The following is a 17,329-nucleotide window of genomic DNA, read 5'->3' on the forward strand; positions in this document are numbered from 1 at the left end:
GAGAGAGAGAGGGAGAGAGGAGGGAGAGAGCAGGGAGAGAGGGAAGAGCGAGAGAGGTGAGTAGAATTAGAGAGAGAGAGAGAGGAGAGAGAGAGAGTAGAGAGAGAGTAGAGAGGTCGAGAGAGAGAGAGAGAGGATGGAGAGAAGAGGGAGAAGAGAGAGAGAGAGAGAGAGAGAGAGAGAGAGAGAGATGAGAGGAAGGGAGAAAATGAGAGAGAGAGAGAAAAACAGTGAGACAGTTGAGAACAGTTGGAGAGAGATGAGAGAAGAGAGAGAGAGAGTAGAGAGGAGATAGAGGAGATCAGGGAGAAGAGAGATGGAGAGAGAGAGAGAGAGAGAGAGAAGAAGATAGAGAGAGATGTAGGAAGAGAGAGAGAGAGAGAGAGAGAGAGAGAGGGAGGGAGAAAATGAGAGAGAGAGAAAAACAGTGAGACAGTGAGACAGTGAGAGAGAGAGAGAGAGGGAGAGAGAGAGAGAGAGAGAGAGAGAGAGAGAGAGAGAGAGGGGGAGAGAGAGGCAGAGAGAGGGAGAAAATGAGAGAGAGAGAGAAAAACAGTGAGACAGAGAGAGAGAGAGAGAGAGAGAGAGAGAGAGAGAGAGAGAGAGAGAGTGTTAGTTAGGCCCTTTAACACACTGCTATGGAACACTATCATATCTCAACTGCATGTGACAGTGATCTGCACTGAACTGTCGGAATGAGCTTCACATTAAATTCAGATTCGGGGGCCGCTCTCATACAGGCTCAGAGAGGTAGATCTCAATCCTATCTGATCCTAGAGCATGCCACTGAATTGTGTACAGTCTGGCGGGGAAGAATTGTGAATGGTGCATTTAAGCAGGCAGCTCATGCAAACATTCCCTTTGTAAGGGATCCAGTGCCCAGCGTCTCACTGACCTCTGAAGGCCACTGCCCTCTCCAGGCCGTCGGAGGCGATGGCGTCCAGGGGAACGTGGCTGCAGCGCTCCCTCTCTGTGTGGTTGCTCAGAAGCCCTGCGAGGCGACACAGGAGCACAGTGAGTGGACTGGACCACCGAGTTACAACAACAACAAGGTCGTGCTCCGGCTGCCACTCATAGAGATGTAGGATATGCAAGCCATTTAATTATTATGCGTTAATTGATTTAATAAAATCAAAAAGAGTTGTATCCATTTATATATTTGTATTTATATTGAATTGTATCGTTTAACTGCATCCCCTTTTAATTAACTGTAAAATGAAATGATACAATTCATTCAAAATACTAAGACTTAATTGGAAACAAAGTTTTACAATTGTAAAAGTTGTACAGTTAATCAACATTGGCAAGTAAAAATAGATTCATGTTAACTTGAGTTAAATGCATTTAATGTAAGCGAATCCAAGTCACTTGATAACCTATTAGGCCCCCTCAAGTTCTTCAATGTCACCAACGGTAGCCCCCGTCACTCACCAAAGTTGGGGCACTTCATGAAGTAGTCGCGCGCGTCTTTGGGGTAGGTGCCGGTCACGCTGCCGGTGACTGGGTGGAACTTGGTGAACTGGTTCCCGTGGAAACAGTAGTAGTTGTTCTGCCAGCGCAGGGCGGAGGTGCAGTTGGGCATGTGGGTCCAGTGGCTGGACTTCACCTTCTTGGTTTGGGTTTCGTAGTGGAAGACCTCACAGCCTGGTGGAAGAGCGCACCCATGTTTATATGGACAGTCACAGTGGACAGTATTCATCTTTTTTCCATGCTTTATTTCTGCCTGCAACACTTGAAAAAGCAGCTTCCACATTTTCCTCACAGAATCAGCTAAACAGACTCGAAGGAATTCAGAGGACATGGTCCCTTTCCCATCGGGATGTTTCATTCCTTTCATAGCATCCGTCATTTACAAGTGAAACAGCGGTTTTGGATGCTGCCGCTTCGTCCTACTAACAGCCGTACATATTCCATTATTTATTTACCTTTGAAGAAAATGACGGTGTCTCGCACGCACTCTCCCTTGGGACACTCCACAGCCGCGTCGACGTGGTTCGGGATCCCGGGGAATACCTCAGAGAAGGCCTTGGGATTGCCCGCTTCCAGGGTCTGGTCATGGTAGCTGAACACCTTGTCATTCTGCAACAAACACACGACTCTGAGATTTGACGAACAGGTCAGGATTTTTCCCTCTTTTCCTATTCGAACATTGACACATTCACAAGATGATTACATTGGAGGGAAGCTAATAGACACTGCATTAGAGCAATGTGTATTTAAGTTATTAAAAGTTATTATTTAAGAATTAAATCCTGCAAAATAATTATTGCTGACTTAAAAGACCGGCTGAGAAATTCCAACTTCACAGGCTTCATACTTTAGGAGTTGTCTGCTGTGGGTTATAGTGTGAGATTCGAGTTGAAAGGTAAAGTTTAAGGGTGTGTGTGTGATGGCCCTACCAGTAAGAAGAAGACGTGCTTGTCAGAATCCTCGGCGATCATGCTTAGCGCAGCGTTGATTTTACCCAGCTCCGCGTGTTGCTCAATCAGTTCCTTATAGGAGCCATTGATCAGCTCAGAGGGTCCGTGGAAGCCCCTCCACATGAAGTCCCCTTTGAAAGACAGAAAACGAGCGTCAAACGGATATTCTAAAGGACCAAATCTACGTATGAATCTATCTGTCTATCCGCAGGCAGGCAGATAGACGTATGATTAGTTGAATCTACCTTTGAAGAAGAGGGGGACTCCACTAGCGTCCGGCACGATGGCATCAAACTCAACAGCCTCACAGCGGTCAATCTGAGCCACATGTTCATGGTCGGCGTGGTGGTGAACATGACCATCGTGAACGTGATCATGACCAGTGACACCGTGAACGTGATCTTGACCGTCGTGAACGTGAGCATGACCTTCGCTAGCGTGATCATGGCCATCGTGAGCGTGATCATGGCCATCGTGAGCGTGATCATGGCCATCGTGAGAGTGATCATGGCCCATATCTAAAAATGAAGTACATACATGAATGTGTATCAAAGTAGCTTGCATCGTATTCACGATGTACATGACATGTACAGTACAGTTTACAGTTGGGTAAAAGCATATTCGACGGGCCTGCTGTTGTGATGACTGTTAGCCAGCGTTACATGGGTATACCTCCATCTACTGGTCAATGATGTAAACTGCAATCACTGTGCTGACGTGCACTTCAGACTCACAATATAATGATAAAAATATATTTATAATGATATAAATAATGTGGCCTTAAACGATGTAAGGCAATTAATTTGCCAAATATTACATCCCGTTTATACCACATTAGCTTGTTGCATGTTGCAAACGCTTTATGCTTTCATCAACATTATACTTTTATATTCAGCTTGATTTTTATTCCTTTGTGTCTTTTCATGTAAGTATTATGATGTGGAAATCTCATTACCTGCCATCATCATATCCAGGTTCCTAAAATAGAAATGCAAACAACAATTCAACAGTGCATATAAATCACACGGCGGTCATGATGTTGTCTTGTCACATTATCACTCTGTTACCCTGATGCTAATTTTAATGGCAAATTTCAAGCCCATGCAACTATGGGGGCTTGCTCTCTCTCTCTCTCTCTCTCTCTCTCTCTCTCTCTCTCTCTCTCTCTCTCTCTCTCTCTCTCTCTCTCACTCACACACACACACACACACACACACACACACACACACACACACACACACACACAGACACACACAGAATCACTATCATCAACGTCGGCACACACTGAAGACAAATAATTCAAAACCAACTGCGTCTCGCCAAACTCCAACAACCAAGCACAAAAGCATGCAGCTCTGCAATTAGCGCAATGCCCTAACCGGGAGGAGGTGGTTGGTGGGGTCAGACAAACACCCAGCAACAGAGGGCGGCTTCAGGGAGAGCTGTCCAAGGACTTACGGTGGGGCGGAGTGGCTGAGTGCCAGGGCCAGCCCCAGGCAGAGGCAGTGGATCAGCATGGTGTTCATGGTGGTCCTTTAGCTGAAGTGCTCCCGGGTCCTGGGTGGGGTTCGTAGCGATGGAGTGGAGAGGGGAGTGTGTAGACTGGAGACCATTCAGGGGAGAGCCTTTATAGATATTGCGTATGTTCCCCCCGCCCCGCCCACTCCTAACCCCTCGAGGAGGGGGGGTAAATTCTGTGTGTTTGACACACAGTTCCGACGTATGTGTTTATCTTGTACATCGATGCAGAATAAAGACAGGGGGGCAGGAATGTGCTTATGTCAGTATCAACATGTATTCTGAGTAAATAATCTATGGAGATGGGAAGATGTCTGACTATGATATATTAGTGTGACATTTGTATATTTTTCTTAATTTGATGGGAAAAGGCCATAAGGTAGACTAGCAATAATAGGCGTAGATTATACTGTATAAAACAAACTAGCGTGCGTTTACACCAGTTCAACTATAGTGGAGATTTCGTCACAAACAAAGTTGTTATCAAGCTGGACAGGGGTCTCTCTGCCATTGACCTGGTTATGAAATCATGTAAATCGCCTGTTGCACTGGACCTGACGATGACTGCACAAAGGGTTGTGTCGGAATCAAATATGAGGTGCATCAAAAGTTATGATGGCATGTTAACTATTGTATTTATATATTTAAATTAATATAGTCCTATTCATAATATTGAAAAAAAAATGGGTTATGGTGATGTAACCTAAACTAATAAGAATATTGAACCTTCTTAAAACACGTCATTAATGGTTAATAAAGAGATTAATGACACAAACATCTCCTTAGGTACTATCTATACTTCTTTTTTTACCAAAGCCCTGCCACAAAAAGCCCTGACATCATCCTATTTGGGAATCAATTACAAAAACATGGGTCTGGAGATTATCAGTCAAAAATCAATGTGTTCAACTGGAAAATGTGATAACCATTTCTAAAACAAACTACTCAATAAGACGTTGGGACATGCCATCTAGAGTGGAACGATTGATTGATACGAAATCCTTAAACCCTTTTTGCTACCTCTGTAGCTTGAGCCCGAGCAAAAGTAATATCCATAATAAGCAGAGTATATGTAAACATTCTGCATTTGGCAAAAGCGAATGAACAATCTATTTTATAATAATTTCATCATTTTAAATCATTATATAGACAGTCAACGTACCATTGAGGTAGATAAACACTGGTCAAAGATAGAAATATAAATGAAGACAAGAATATGTTAACTTAAGTTTAACCTCATTAAGAGGTTAGTAAAAGATAGTTTACAGATTAAAAACCAGTCAAATAAACTCTTTAAGTCCTAAAAAAATCAACTGGTCTTCAAAACAAAGCTGGGCTACACCCTTTTGTCTGCCAGAAGAGTGGATGCCACATTTGTATAGACATTTCTTCATTTAATGTTAGATGTGCTTCAGCAAAGTGACTACACAATCTGGTTGTCATTCATTGGTTTTTATTCAACACACATTCCAGCTCAATAAAAAAAAGAAATAGGCACCTTTCCAAAAGACTTTATCTTAACGTTTGAGTGAATCAGCTTTCCAGGCATTGTGCATTCAAGCTGTTTTAAAGACGTTTTTTTCAGTGCATCACTGCTTAGGTTAATTTGATTGCAAAGTATGCATTCTGTTTAAGTCAAGCTTTTTACAACACAATACTTTTTGAAAATAGTAATGACCAATTTTATAGTTTAATCTTCAACAGCCACAAAATGTATATTATCAGAATTTACATAAAAAAGTGAATATCTATACTGGCAGCCCGATTATGTTTTAAACAGGGTTCGACAGTGAATATGCATTTTTAATTAATTGTAAGTATTTTAGTTGCACAACACACTTGAATTCCTTTGAAAACCTCACAATAAAGGCATGACAGACATGGAAGATCATTTAAATATTCCTTCTTTTAAATATATTTTCAGTATCTTGGCTGTTCTTTACTTTGTAAAAATTGAACTTTTCTTTCTTAAAAGGTCAGCACTTGCGAATGATTGGCAGTAGAATTGAATTCTGAAATCTTCTGTGTGGAAGGGAAGTGTCATAAACAAGAAAGCGTTCAGGCTTCAAGCTTTGGAGAGGGCAATAACCGTGAAGTGGAGCTCCAAGGGGTCGCGTGCCATGAACACTTTGCACATCTTTGCGGCATCCTGCAGGACATTGGAATGAATGAATGAATGCATTTTGGTTGTAACCAAAGGGTAGGGGCAGAAACTTCCGCTTATATTATTAAGAGTAACAAACAAATGACATACATACAGTGTGTTTGCATATACATGCATACACTTACCTACATATATACATACACGGCTAAATATACCTATAAGGGTCAATACTTATATCCAATACATTTCCACCATAAGATGGATAATATCCTAAATAATGATGATAACCATAATTAGAATAACGATGTTCATCACCATTCTCATAGAGTGATACTACTCAATGTCTGTACTTATCTAACATAACATGAAATATGGCATTTGAATGCAATCTTGTGAACCTGCATCTTGGTGTGCTTTGTATTTATTTTACCTCCAGGAAAGTGTCTTCGGAGGTTTTTCCGTGGACGATGGGGAAAGGCTTGCGGCCATCTAGGCAAAACGACAGACCGTCACTCAACTGCTACACAGAAATTCATCTTTTCATCAATATTAGATGCAGAAACGTCTGCATGCGCTTCTATATAAACATGTGTTTTGATGGCAGACAACTTACCTAGTTCGCATAGTTGTCCTCCAACGTTTACAAAAGATATGAAATGCAAGTCTACTTTATCATCTATGCTTGGGGTCTGAAAATTGAAAACAAGATGGATTTTACAGACGTCTTACATATCGGTCCATCACAACTGATGCAAAATGTATAGTTGGGAAATGTATAATAAAGTACTAAAAACAGTAAGTTTACAGGTACAATTTGTGGCCTACCTCACTCTGACCCTCCTGTGCACTTGATTCGTGGGTAACGCGCATATGCTGGAATGCATGGTAGACATTTTACAGTTTTTAATTTTATGTACACATTATTTAGTTAGCATTGGATAAGATAGTTACACCATGACAAAAGACAAATCTTTTGACATTTTCCCAAACTTTGTGCATATCCTACCTCATCTTTTTCTAGGAAGACTGCCTTTTCTTCTGGGCTCAATTTAGAGGATTCCAGCAGAAACTTCTTCAGTGGAGAATCTGCTTCTACAGAGGATGGAGAATGTGGAATTAATGAAGTGAGCAGGACAATGTGGTAACCACAACGTTACAATATCGTTCCTTCGTTGCACTTCATTACTCATAGGGATGGTATTACACATAGATGTTAAGCACTTACCGAATTCCAGACTGGCTTGGTTGTTTGCCACGGCGTGAATTAATCCGATTGTACCGCAGGCATTCCCAATGGTTTGCTTCATGAAGTACACATCAGAAGACACCTCTTGCCCCTCTTCTTTGATTCTTCCTTCCTCTTTCAACCTGAATGATTCATACTGAAAAAATTTGAATGCTACGGGTTAAAATAATAATGTCAAACATGGTAGGATCTTAAAACATAAATTAATACAGATAAGTTAATGGATTGGGATACAAATTGATTTGCACAACCGTTTTAATACCGGTTATAAGCTACAATTGCACAAAGAGACGTTACCTTCTCCGTCACTGGGAAGAGGAGCAGAACAGCACACACTGGTTTTGGTACCATACTGAGGAGTTCTGGGTCCAACCCATAAACATCCCCAAACTGCCAGCTTGGACGCAAGCCCAACTGACATAGAAACTGACAAAAGGGAAATTAACATTAAAGACACGGCCCATAAAAGGTCTACGCAGCTGCTACTTCACATAATCATAACCCAATGCAATGCTGTGAAATCTACAGCGTTATATTACCATCTACAGTGTAGATTGGACAAGTCAGAAAATGTATTGATGGAAGTGATATGAATACTAATGGGTTCAAGAACGAGCTCAAATAGGGCTTGGGGTGTTGTTAAAACATGTGTGGCGCAGTGGAGCGAGAGGTGCGCTGCGTGCCAAACAACATTGACTCACATCATATGTTAGCTCACTTCGCAAAAGCTGCAAACTTGTTTTACCCACAACCACGGTAGATCAGCCCTTGCCGAAGATTCAAATCAAAATCACTTTGAGATTACTTACTTGGTTCATTACCTAGAAGGAAAAACAAAACAAAGGGATATTGTCAAAATAGTCTTGTATGACTTTATCACATTAGGCCACATTTACTGCACGCTTTTGTTGTAGTGGCTAAATGAGATGGCGTTCTTCTGAATGAATGACGATACAAATATGAATGGCTTCTCTATTTTGATTGTATTACTTACATCTGGATTGGCCTCCAGAGGTAACCAACGCTTGCCATCCATATCTGACGATGTTGCCGCAAATGTGTTTCTGAACGGTAACAAAATAGATTGTTAGCAGATTTGCAGACAGCCTGTTTGCTTTGACAGCTGACATGCGCTTCCGTATCTTCCGTATCGCAGGAACTTAGGTAATACTGGGGGTGGGTGGGGATTTTTTAATCATTATATTATGTCGGGTTATGTATCAATCACACAATTAAGGTTTATTCTGCGCATTTATACGGTTTAATATTTTCATTCAGTTAGAAATATTGTTTTTGAAAAACAATATTCTCCGTTGCATTAAACACGCATTGAGTTAATTCCCCGTGACTTGGAACAGTCCAGTGTCACGTGCGCCGTTTACCAGAAGTGGACGCCCAAAGCTTTACTTTCGGACAGGCTAATCTCTCACATTAATCATAACATTGAGATATAGGGTCTATATTACATTTGTTAAGACAAATAGTTGATGAATTGTTGATGGTGTGTCACACTGACATATGGAAGTCGCGGGGGAGCTCTGTGGCCTTTTATAACAACGGACCATAACTCAGTTTAATCCGATTTTAGGTTCCTTATTCTTTCACATTTTCATCTATCGGATATTTAAGATGCCGGGACTTGATGCATCCAACGGTGTGTTTGAACTTCAGTTTCTAACAGACGATTGTCTTGCTGTGCCCTAAAGATAATGCTACTGTAAAGAGTTAGCATATTCAGGCTAAATGTGAACCCCAAGCCAAGCAATACTTTCTCATTAATGTAATTGCGTGGTACGCATATTGCTCTCATAGATTACTGTCTAATCGTGCTATAACTCAATATAAGCTGCAAGCATGCTCAGGGTCTCCACTCTTCCAGAACCACACTACAGTGTTGTGCTTTTCTTTGCAAAGCTATACTATTCTCATTGGGTGAAACAGTATTGATGATTAATAACCTTGTTTTTGCGTTTCAGGCGCAACTGAAGTAGTAGGTGACATTGGGACACTTTCCTTAGAGCTGTTCACGGACACAGTAAGCCTGATATTTCTCGTAAAACAAATACATTGTCTTATTTTAAATGCAATTTAGGGATAACACATTGTACACATTGTACCAATAATCCAATGGTCATAAACCAGTATGTGATTTACACATATTGTTGTTAAAAAATTATCTGATATTTTGGGCCACCAAGTGGCTCAAAATGTGCATAGCAGAATATTTAATGTTTGCTGTTTGGCTTCAGAAGAAGTTGTGGTTTTGATATTCTGGTGACCTTTACAGTGTCAGCACATTTTGAGTTATCTTCAAGGTCTCACCAGGGGGGTGGATTCATCTCAAATATCGAACGTGAGTATATCTAGTTTAGGTTATCTTCACTCAGACCACATCACCGTTTTATGTTGCTCATTCTTACCCGTGTTCTTATTCTGGGCAGACATTTCAGAGAAATGGAGTGAATCTCGATGAAAATGCTTTGCAGAGCATTATCAGATTTCTCATGCTGACGTTCAGGTACTTTCTTGGTTTCATGTTTCTTTGGCTATACTGCATGCAGCTCCCATAGCTCAATCCATTCAGCTAATGCTATTACAAATATATCAAATGTAAAACTAATCTCTCTATACAAGCTCCAATATTTGAATGAATGCCATGTTATCTTATGAAGGTCAGCGGGGAAGAGCAACCTCTCTGCAGGAGACCTGGTGTCCAAGCTGGAAGAGGGCTGTACCCAGTGGCCCAAAGCGTCCCTGCAGGTTGTGCACAAGCTGTGGACCGAGCAAGGTCCTCTGGTCCATAGCCAGCAGGAGGTCCAGGCCTTGCTTAGCATTGGACAGGCATGTTTGTTTTTATTACTATACTCCAACTGCCAATGCAGGGGATCCCTTGGTGCCCGTTCCATTTTGAATACTGTAATGCAATAACTACCAACCATCAAATACATGCACAAAGTGAATTTCTAAAATATTGTGTCCAAATGTGTAGTTTGACCGCACCCCGTTTTGACCCTCCATTAATGTACATGGGGCGGGCTAAAAGCATGGTGCAAGATCGAACTGTCCAACTATTTTAAATATTATAATAAGCATGTGCGTTTGTTCCTATTTCTATCTAGTTTTCATAAAAATTCTCCTTTTTGTACGCAGGTAGCTCAGACTTGATATTGCTTTCATGTTTTCGAACATGGCATGAGTACTGGGTCACAAGCTTGGTATGTAACTTGTTGGTTTTGTCCTTTCTGTCTAGTTGGTGGACATGCAGTGGAAACTCGGCATGGCAGTGAGCTCAGATACATGTCGGTCTCTGAACTCTCCCTTTGTGTCTGTGCTGCTGAAGATCGTCGAGCCTTCTGGACAGATTAGTCAGAAGTCTTTTGAAATGACCATTCCACAATTTCAGGTACATATTTATTAGAGTTGATAATATTTCCTATAGTTGCATTGAACTTTGTCTGTGTTACTGTGACATATGAACACATAATTATCGGTTAATTTCAATACAAATTTTTGACAAATTCAGGATTGTTCGTTATTGGTATTAATAATCACAAAATGTATTTGCAGAACTTTCACAAGCAGTTCAAGGAGATGGCGGCGGTTCTGGAGACGGTGTAGGAATCTGATCAGATGGCATTGATTTATTTTTCAGTGCAACACTGGGAAATAGCTTGAAAGGATTAAATCAAGATGGCTATATCAGACTACCGAGGTGGCTGTAAATGTCCAAGTTCACTGGTTGGTAACGGTTTATATAAATGAAGTAACTTTGTTAGTTGGAGAGAGTATTATAAAAGAACATGCAGGTCTTTCAGCTCATTTACATTAGCTTTGCGTGTGGAGATTGCGGATGTTAGAAGCATACTTTGTGACTCTTGACACGACATAGTCCAATGGTCTGTTGTGGTTAAATATGTTGAAATGTTTTTATGCTGTGCAAGAAGACATGAGTTATCAATTCTATCAACAACGTGCCAACAATCTTATTTGTAGTAGAAAATTGCAACATACTAATTGTGGCAAACCATGGATGGTTATTGTAAAGGCAAGATTTTTTTTTTAATTTTTAATGAGTTGAAACTTTACTGCAACCCCAGACTTCCAATGATCAATATTCTCACGCAAACATTTTCACACTCTTTTATGTTTAGAGCTGGCATTATGGTTCGTTGCTGACGATACATGTAGCACTGCCGCTATTTCTGGAATTGGCATCCAGTTGGCAACAGGGGATCCCCTACCGCGGTGCTCAATAAATATGCCCATGTGTGGTGGGGTGTGTGTTTTTTTTATAAACAAACAACAATGAATAAAAGCTCAATTGCAATCTGCTTGACATTTGGAATCCCATTTATGATGATGATGCCGACAGCACTGCTTGTTATTCTAGCATCATGTTCCTATCTTTACTGAGAAAAGAGGGTGGAGTGAAATACGATGCAACATGGGAAATGTGACACGAGAGTGGTGTACTGCAGTAAGTGATTTGTACAGCATTACGATAAATAAACGACTTTTTCAAATCCATGTAGTCTGAAATGAAATAACGCATTATCCTAAGTCCCTCCAGTGATGTGGACCTGCCTAGCTGTCTGCTTTTCAACAGTTGTTTTTATGTATTGGTCTTCTTGCTGCACGTGTTTTACATGGAAACATTTTTGGCACACATTTTGGGATACACCAGAACATACAATTTTCCACACTGTCATGCCAACTATTGTGTACTGTATGGAAGGCGGGGCGTGCTGCAGCGCGGGTCACGTGACATAGACAGCTGAACGGGACAGCCCACTACCGCACATGCAAACCAAGGAACAGACTGATTTGTGGGTCTGCTCCCCTCCCTTCGCACGGCCTATGGAGGTACAGCCACTCCTCCAAGGCGTTCTTGTGTGGACAGAATCTCAGGGATGGGAGACTGCATTGAAGCGTTGCAGACGCACGGAATTATTAATTTCTGAAGACAGCTGTCAAACAGCGCGGAGGACTGGAGGCTGATGCAGCATTCTGTTTTTTGTTTATTTTTTTTGTATGCAATTTCCTAGTGTAGCGCGCAAGATACATCAACAACAGGACGAGACGCGTTTGACTGGGAGTGTGTTTCATGGACAACTGTTTATCTCGGAGTCTGCCAACGCCACGTTTTAGAAAAGAAACTCGTGAACTTATGCATTGTTATGCATGTTACGCAAAAGCATGACAAAAAGTACCATTTGTGACATTTTCTTCGAAAATTAAGCCTACCGATTTGAAGTATCAAAGGACTGTTATGATCGACACACAGAGCACATGGTGCGTGATCGTACAAGCTATTGTGTGACTTTTGAAAAATATTTGGACGTAGGCCTATACAAATATGCTTAGGTAATATCTTATTTCGTGAAGGGGCAAATTGTATACCCGGGCCGTCCATATATTGAATATTCATATTTTGTTTAGTTTTTTTCGCTGTCATTTAAGTTTTTGACCACTCAAGAAAGAAAATAATCAGATCAGCAGAGATGGAGAGTCAAGAGGAAAAGGAAAACAGCCCACCGAAATCGGACAAACGATTCAGTTTGTGGTACATCGGTTCGTCCGCTTTGGACAGACGGACTACCTTGCCCATGCTGCCGTGGCTGGTTGCCGAAATTCGGAGGAAGAGCGAAAAAAACGATTCTGGTCCCATCCAGGCTAGAGAAGTTCAGCTTGTGCTCATACCTCCATTCATCAGATGCGTCCCTTCCAATAACGCCAACTCATCTGTCTTCATATTTGAACACAAAGCACAGCTCATTTCTCGATTCATTCACAACAGCAATGATCTCACTTACTTTGCTTACCTTATCCGGGGGCAACAAGACAACCCCGAATCCCAGATGTCGTGTCACGTCTTCAAGGCTTGTGACCCCAACCAGGTAGGTGACAGAAATAAACACAGCAGCACCAGTAACACCAAAGTAATTGCAATAGCGCATTGCAATGCTTTTGCGGTACTTTCACGAGGGGAGTAATACAATTTATCTGACTGGAACCTGAAAGACTGTAGTGATGTTCCAGTTCCTGGAATCAGATACCTTTTTCGTTTTAATTTATTTCAGAATGGGCCCAGACAACATGGATAACAACCCAGTCAAAACAACGTTGTTTGTTTCTAGTATTAAGGATTTGGGCCAAGGCTACTGTGGATAATGCAACCTAGATTTGCCTTGAAAATAATCCCATGATCCTTCCCTTGCGGTGGATCGAACATCTGGCCCATTGTCTCCTGGAAAGAAACCCTATTTTAGATTTAACCTGATTATCATGTTTAACATAAATATTGAGAATCCTACTTGGAGAGTAGGTGGGAGTTAAGACTGACACACACACGCACGCACACGCACACGCACGCACACACACACACACACACACACACACACACACACACACACACACACACACACACACACACACACACACACACACACACACACACACACACACACAGTGTATGGCTCCTGGTCTGGTCTGCTCTGATTGGAGTAGGTATGCTGAAGAAGTGAAGGTGTCTCATACTGATAACGTCGGGCTTGGCCTGCATGCATTTGTATGTTTGTTTGTATCATAAACGCTACAGATTGGGGTAGTGTGTCATGACTCCTGACATATGCATGAAGCAAGGTGCAACTTGGGGCCTGCCTAAAGCCATGCTCTCCAGCCATGTGCTAGCATTTTCCCATGTCAACCAGGAAATGGGGCACAGGTCGTCCATAAAGTAACTCGCATATATCTTCAGGGATCGGTCTGCATGCATGGCTATCAAGTTTCCCCTGGTATGTAGAAACCAAGGGCTGGGTTGTTTGTCTTCTGGGGTAACCAGACAGAGAGAGAGAGAGAGAGAGAGAGAGAGAGAGAGAGAGAGAGTATGATGTATGATGCCACACGTCAGAGAGGAGGAACTCATGTACCTCCTCTGTACATCCAAGCACATGCAGCCATGTGAGCCATGAGAGGCAGACAGGGCCCCAGTCTGCATTGTTTCAGTTACGCAAGTCAAACAGGTTTGGTAGCAAGCAGCTAACAACATGTGCAAGATGAACCATGTGGAACCCACACCATTACCTCATTGAACACTGCATTATTCGTCTGCTTGCCAGTCCTGGTGTGAACACTACACCGGTAGTACGGATATACTGACCTGATAGGAGCATTACACCGGTACCACAGAGAACAGGAGCTTTCCTTTTGTTCTTTCTTTTAAATTTGTGCTGTCAGACCTACAAGTTTAAAATTAGTAACTGAAATAGTTGCTGTAGTTGGAGAAAGTTGATCATATATGGAGTTTCCTCTGCAGAGCCGGGTGTAAACAGCCTAAAGAAAGACCGATTTCTTGCACCTGTCGGTATGATGTGACGGAGTTCAAACTGAGTAGGGAGTCATGTTGCGTGGCTCATCGGAGAGGAAAGCAGGGCCATCGGAAAGGGTGATGAGTCATAGACCCTGTAACCGTGGCCAACCTGCACGCTCATCTAAATATTGAGCTTTTGTCACACAAACATGTGTGACAGACAAACGTATTTTTTTTTTATATAGATTAAAATATGATGAGGTTTGACCCCTCACCACAGCATTAAAGGATTTGGTCGGTTTGTAAAGACCCCACGTTAATTGTTTACATTATTCATGTGAAGATGTAAATAATCCATGCTTTTGGTTCCACTGAACTCCTTTCGCGGTGTGGATGCGGTCTGAAACTAGGCAGTCGGTATTCCACTGACATCCATTATATCACACTTGTGAAGAAAAACACACAAGCTGTGTCTTTGTTGTGTCTTAATTAATTAACTGTCTGTGGCAGCTTCTAAGAATAAAACAAGTGTTTTCATTTGTTATGTTTCATTAGGTGTTTTAGACATTGGAATAGCTATGTCTTAAAGACATTTCAGGACATTTGTCAGCTTGAAATCCACTGTACGCAGTTCACAGTATGCACAATGACACGTTGCACACAATATAAGCAAAGTTTAAAGTTTCACATCTGCAAACCAACAGGGTGGGTTCACACAAACAGTCACAGGGGGCTGCATCGAAACAAATCTGTTGGCTTAATGCAGTCCCAGCCTTTGACCTGATTGTGAGTCTAGGGGGGTGGGGGTGAGACTGGCATAGCGTGGGCAAAAATAGCACACTGACCTCACTCCTGTTGGGCCATTATCAGCTCAGAGTGGTCATTTTGTGCCTTCACAGTGTTTACTGATTGTGTTTGACTTGGGAAAAGTAGCCCGATGGGATCTCTTGACCTCACTTGTTAACTGCTAGGAGACCCATTGGTTTGTTCTCCAATCTGGATGATGGCAGGGGGAAAGCCATCTCAGATTTGAGCACCTTTGACAGCATGGCTTCTTAGAATTTGAAGACGGCATCAAAGCTTTGGGGATCTGACTGATTTGTGATTTAGGTCTTGTATATCAATAAGGACTCTGTAATAAGGATTACAGAGTAATTTGGTGGTAGCAAAGATGACCATAAAGTCACTTGCACTGCTATCCTTGGATAAACAAAATAACCCTTGCATTGTGTTCCAAAGTATTTTTTTAAATCCTCCATCCTATGTGCCGTCATGGAGACGGGCAGAAGTAGTTAGTGGTCAAGCAGGAGGGAATATGCCGGCTTGAGTGTTGTTAAATAGGCCGTAGCCTGTTGATGCTCTGGGCCAATCACAACATCCAGACTTTATGGGCGTATGCCTGATAAAGTAGTTCAACATTTTTCCAATGCGCTTTCTGCATAGGATACAATGGAATAGCTCTGTTCGGCTGCTGTGTTAAATCGCATCTGGAACTTAAACAAACAGGTGTATTCAACCCAAGAACACGTGGCACATTGCAGACGATTGTCTCTCTTAAGAGGTCGGGCAGCCAAAAATAGGCTTTAGCAGTTAAAAATAAAGTTATTTATAGTGCTTTGTTTTTTATCTTTTATTTTTTATTTATTTATTTATAAATTCATCAGTTATAATGAAGTCATTATTTATTTATGTAGATGTATTCATGTCGCTTTTATTCTTGTGAGTGTGACACATACTCTGACACACTGGAAACTATTTAGCTTTCTTCTTCCCTTATCTGGACAGCCCTGATGATGAGAACCCTCTTCTGTCAAAGCGTGTCAACAAACACAAGCATGCATCATAGGTTTGACCCTGCACTCCTATTGGGCACCAAATCAGGCTTATGTCATCCCTCCTTTTCATTACACTCTTGTGGCATCATGCTACCCTATTTACTACTATAAGCATATCATTATTGTTATCACTAGTCACCTTGTTTTCGCCTGTCTTGTCCCAATACGGGCTTATTGGAAACAAATTCCTTATATGTGCAAATCTACTTGGCAATGAATCTGTTTCTGACTCTGATTCCGCTAAGTGTAACCGAGACGTGGTCCTTACGTGCCAGCCGCTGTGTCCGCTCACGTTATTAGCCTGCCCCGAGAAAACCAGGCAGGAGCTGAGTCACACGGACCCAGCTCAGAAAGGACGATCCCGTTCAGTCCGACCCTAAGCCCTCGCCAGCTGCACTAGGTTATAATTGCAGGGTTGGCCCCATATCAGACACACACACCAACACACGCACGCACACGAACCAAAAAGTGTTACGTATACTGTCTGCAAGGGACTGACGTCGGACGAGTCGTCATGGGATCGGGGAGATGTAAAGCAGTGCGTGAAACAATGCAAAGTGGGCGGAGAAGTACAGACTGGTCCCTGCGTGCGCCACATGACTCATCGGTGCATTCTGTACTCTACACGCCTTGCCTGGCTGCTCGACGCCGGATTGAATCTGTATCGGACTATCGGTTTCACGCTACAAATAATTGATCAGATCAAATGGTGCCGGACCGGGGCATCATGGTGCTCATGAATAATCCAACAGGGCTTTTTTTTATAGTATAGGTCACAGGGTGGGATGGTTTCGTAAATTGGGAAGGGGTTTGACAAGATAGGGTGCACACTGCACACCTATGTTCCTCTAATACATGATGGGGCCTGGCGAGGTCTTTGCTAACACTTGGAGACCT

The 17,329-nt window shown here is 42.1% G+C and overlaps 4 protein-coding genes across 7 annotated transcripts in view; 2 read left to right on the forward strand and 2 right to left on the reverse strand.

Moving 5' to 3' along the window:
• Positions 1-887: 887 nt before the first annotated feature.
• Positions 888-4,005, reverse strand: hpxa (hemopexin a). Its single transcript, XM_056580346.1, has 7 exons — positions 3,879-4,005; positions 3,376-3,398; positions 2,666-2,938; positions 2,400-2,551; positions 1,926-2,079; positions 1,432-1,644; positions 888-991 (listed from the first exon to the last, which is right to left on the reverse strand). The coding sequence occupies exons 1-7, from the start codon at positions 3,944-3,946 to the stop codon at positions 888-890; spliced, it is 987 nt and encodes a 328-aa protein (XP_056436321.1). The 5' UTR covers positions 3,947-4,005.
• Positions 4,006-5,850: 1,845 nt separating this feature from the next.
• On the reverse strand, positions 5,851-8,429 carry uchl3 (ubiquitin carboxyl-terminal esterase L3 (ubiquitin thiolesterase)). Of its 2 annotated transcripts, XM_056579727.1 has the most exons (9): positions 8,283-8,429; positions 8,098-8,109; positions 7,586-7,714; positions 7,268-7,424; positions 7,049-7,134; positions 6,868-6,915; positions 6,656-6,731; positions 6,473-6,531; positions 5,851-6,087 (listed from the first exon to the last, which is right to left on the reverse strand). In XM_056579727.1, the coding sequence occupies exons 1-9, from the start codon at positions 8,322-8,324 to the stop codon at positions 6,004-6,006; spliced, it is 693 nt and encodes a 230-aa protein (XP_056435702.1). In that variant the 5' UTR covers positions 8,325-8,429; the 3' UTR covers positions 5,851-6,003. The 2 variants fall into 2 exon arrangements, with proteins under 2 accessions (XP_056435702.1, XP_056435703.1); XM_056579728.1 differs by lacking the exons at positions 8,098-8,109; positions 8,283-8,429 and adding an exon at positions 7,990-8,050.
• A 226-nt stretch (positions 8,430-8,655) lies between these two features.
• On the forward strand, positions 8,656-11,624 carry commd6 (COMM domain containing 6). Its single transcript, XM_056579439.1, has 7 exons — positions 8,656-8,942; positions 9,265-9,323; positions 9,576-9,641; positions 9,730-9,806; positions 9,961-10,129; positions 10,539-10,691; positions 10,856-11,624. Exons 1-7 carry the CDS (start codon positions 8,918-8,920, stop codon positions 10,904-10,906), a joined length of 600 nt encoding a protein of 199 aa, XP_056435414.1. The 5' UTR covers positions 8,656-8,917; the 3' UTR covers positions 10,907-11,624.
• Positions 11,625-11,716: 92 nt separating this feature from the next.
• The window catches only part of tbc1d4 (TBC1 domain family, member 4), a 30,552-nt gene continuing 24,939 nt past the window's right edge, over positions 11,717-17,329 (forward strand). For all 3 annotated transcript variants that reach the window (XM_056579435.1, XM_056579437.1, XM_056579436.1), the window contains exon 1: positions 11,717-13,185. In XM_056579435.1, the coding sequence (XP_056435410.1) occupies positions 12,790-13,185 (396 nt within the window). In that variant the 5' untranslated portion in view covers positions 11,717-12,789. The remainder of the gene's footprint in view (positions 13,186-17,329) is intronic.

Source organism: Gadus chalcogrammus, chromosome 20, assembly GCF_026213295.1.
Source record: "Gadus chalcogrammus isolate NIFS_2021 chromosome 20, NIFS_Gcha_1.0, whole genome shotgun sequence".
Lineage (NCBI taxonomy): Eukaryota > Metazoa > Chordata > Actinopteri > Gadiformes > Gadidae > Gadus > Gadus chalcogrammus.

What these genes read in the sequence shown, in the direction of transcription:
- hpxa (XM_056580346.1), bottom strand. Translation starts at nt 3,946, where the DNA reads ATGAACACCATGCTGATCCACTGCCTCTGCCTGGGGCTGGCCCTGGCA. An exon ending in CCTGGATATGATGATGGCAG is followed by an intron (nt 2,939 to 3,375) that starts GTAATGAGATTT and finishes CTTCATTTTTAG; the next exon opens with ATATGGGCCATGATCACTCT. An exon ending in CACCGTCATTTTCTTCAAAG is followed by an intron (nt 1,645 to 1,925) that starts GTAAATAAATAA and finishes CTCTTCCACCAG; the next exon opens with GCTGTGAGGTCTTCCACTAC.
- uchl3 (XM_056579727.1), bottom strand. Translation starts at nt 8,324, where the DNA reads ATGGATGGCAAGCGTTGGTTACCTCTGGAGGCCAATCCAGAT. An exon ending in TCTTCCCAGTGACGGAGAAG is followed by an intron (nt 7,425 to 7,585) that starts GTAACGTCTCTT and finishes AAATTTTTTCAG; the next exon opens with TATGAATCATTCAGGTTGAA. An exon ending in CCGAAGACACTTTCCTGGAG is followed by an intron (nt 6,088 to 6,472) that starts GTAAAATAAATA and finishes AATGTCCTGCAG; the next exon opens with GATGCCGCAAAGATGTGCAA.
- commd6 (XM_056579439.1), top strand. Translation starts at nt 8,918, where the DNA reads ATGCCGGGACTTGATGCATCCAACG. An exon ending in ATTCATCTCAAATATCGAAC is followed by an intron (nt 9,642 to 9,729) that starts GTGAGTATATCT and finishes TATTCTGGGCAG; the next exon opens with ACATTTCAGAGAAATGGAGT. An exon ending in CCTTGCTTAGCATTGGACAG is followed by an intron (nt 10,130 to 10,538) that starts GCATGTTTGTTT and finishes CTTTCTGTCTAG; the next exon opens with TTGGTGGACATGCAGTGGAA.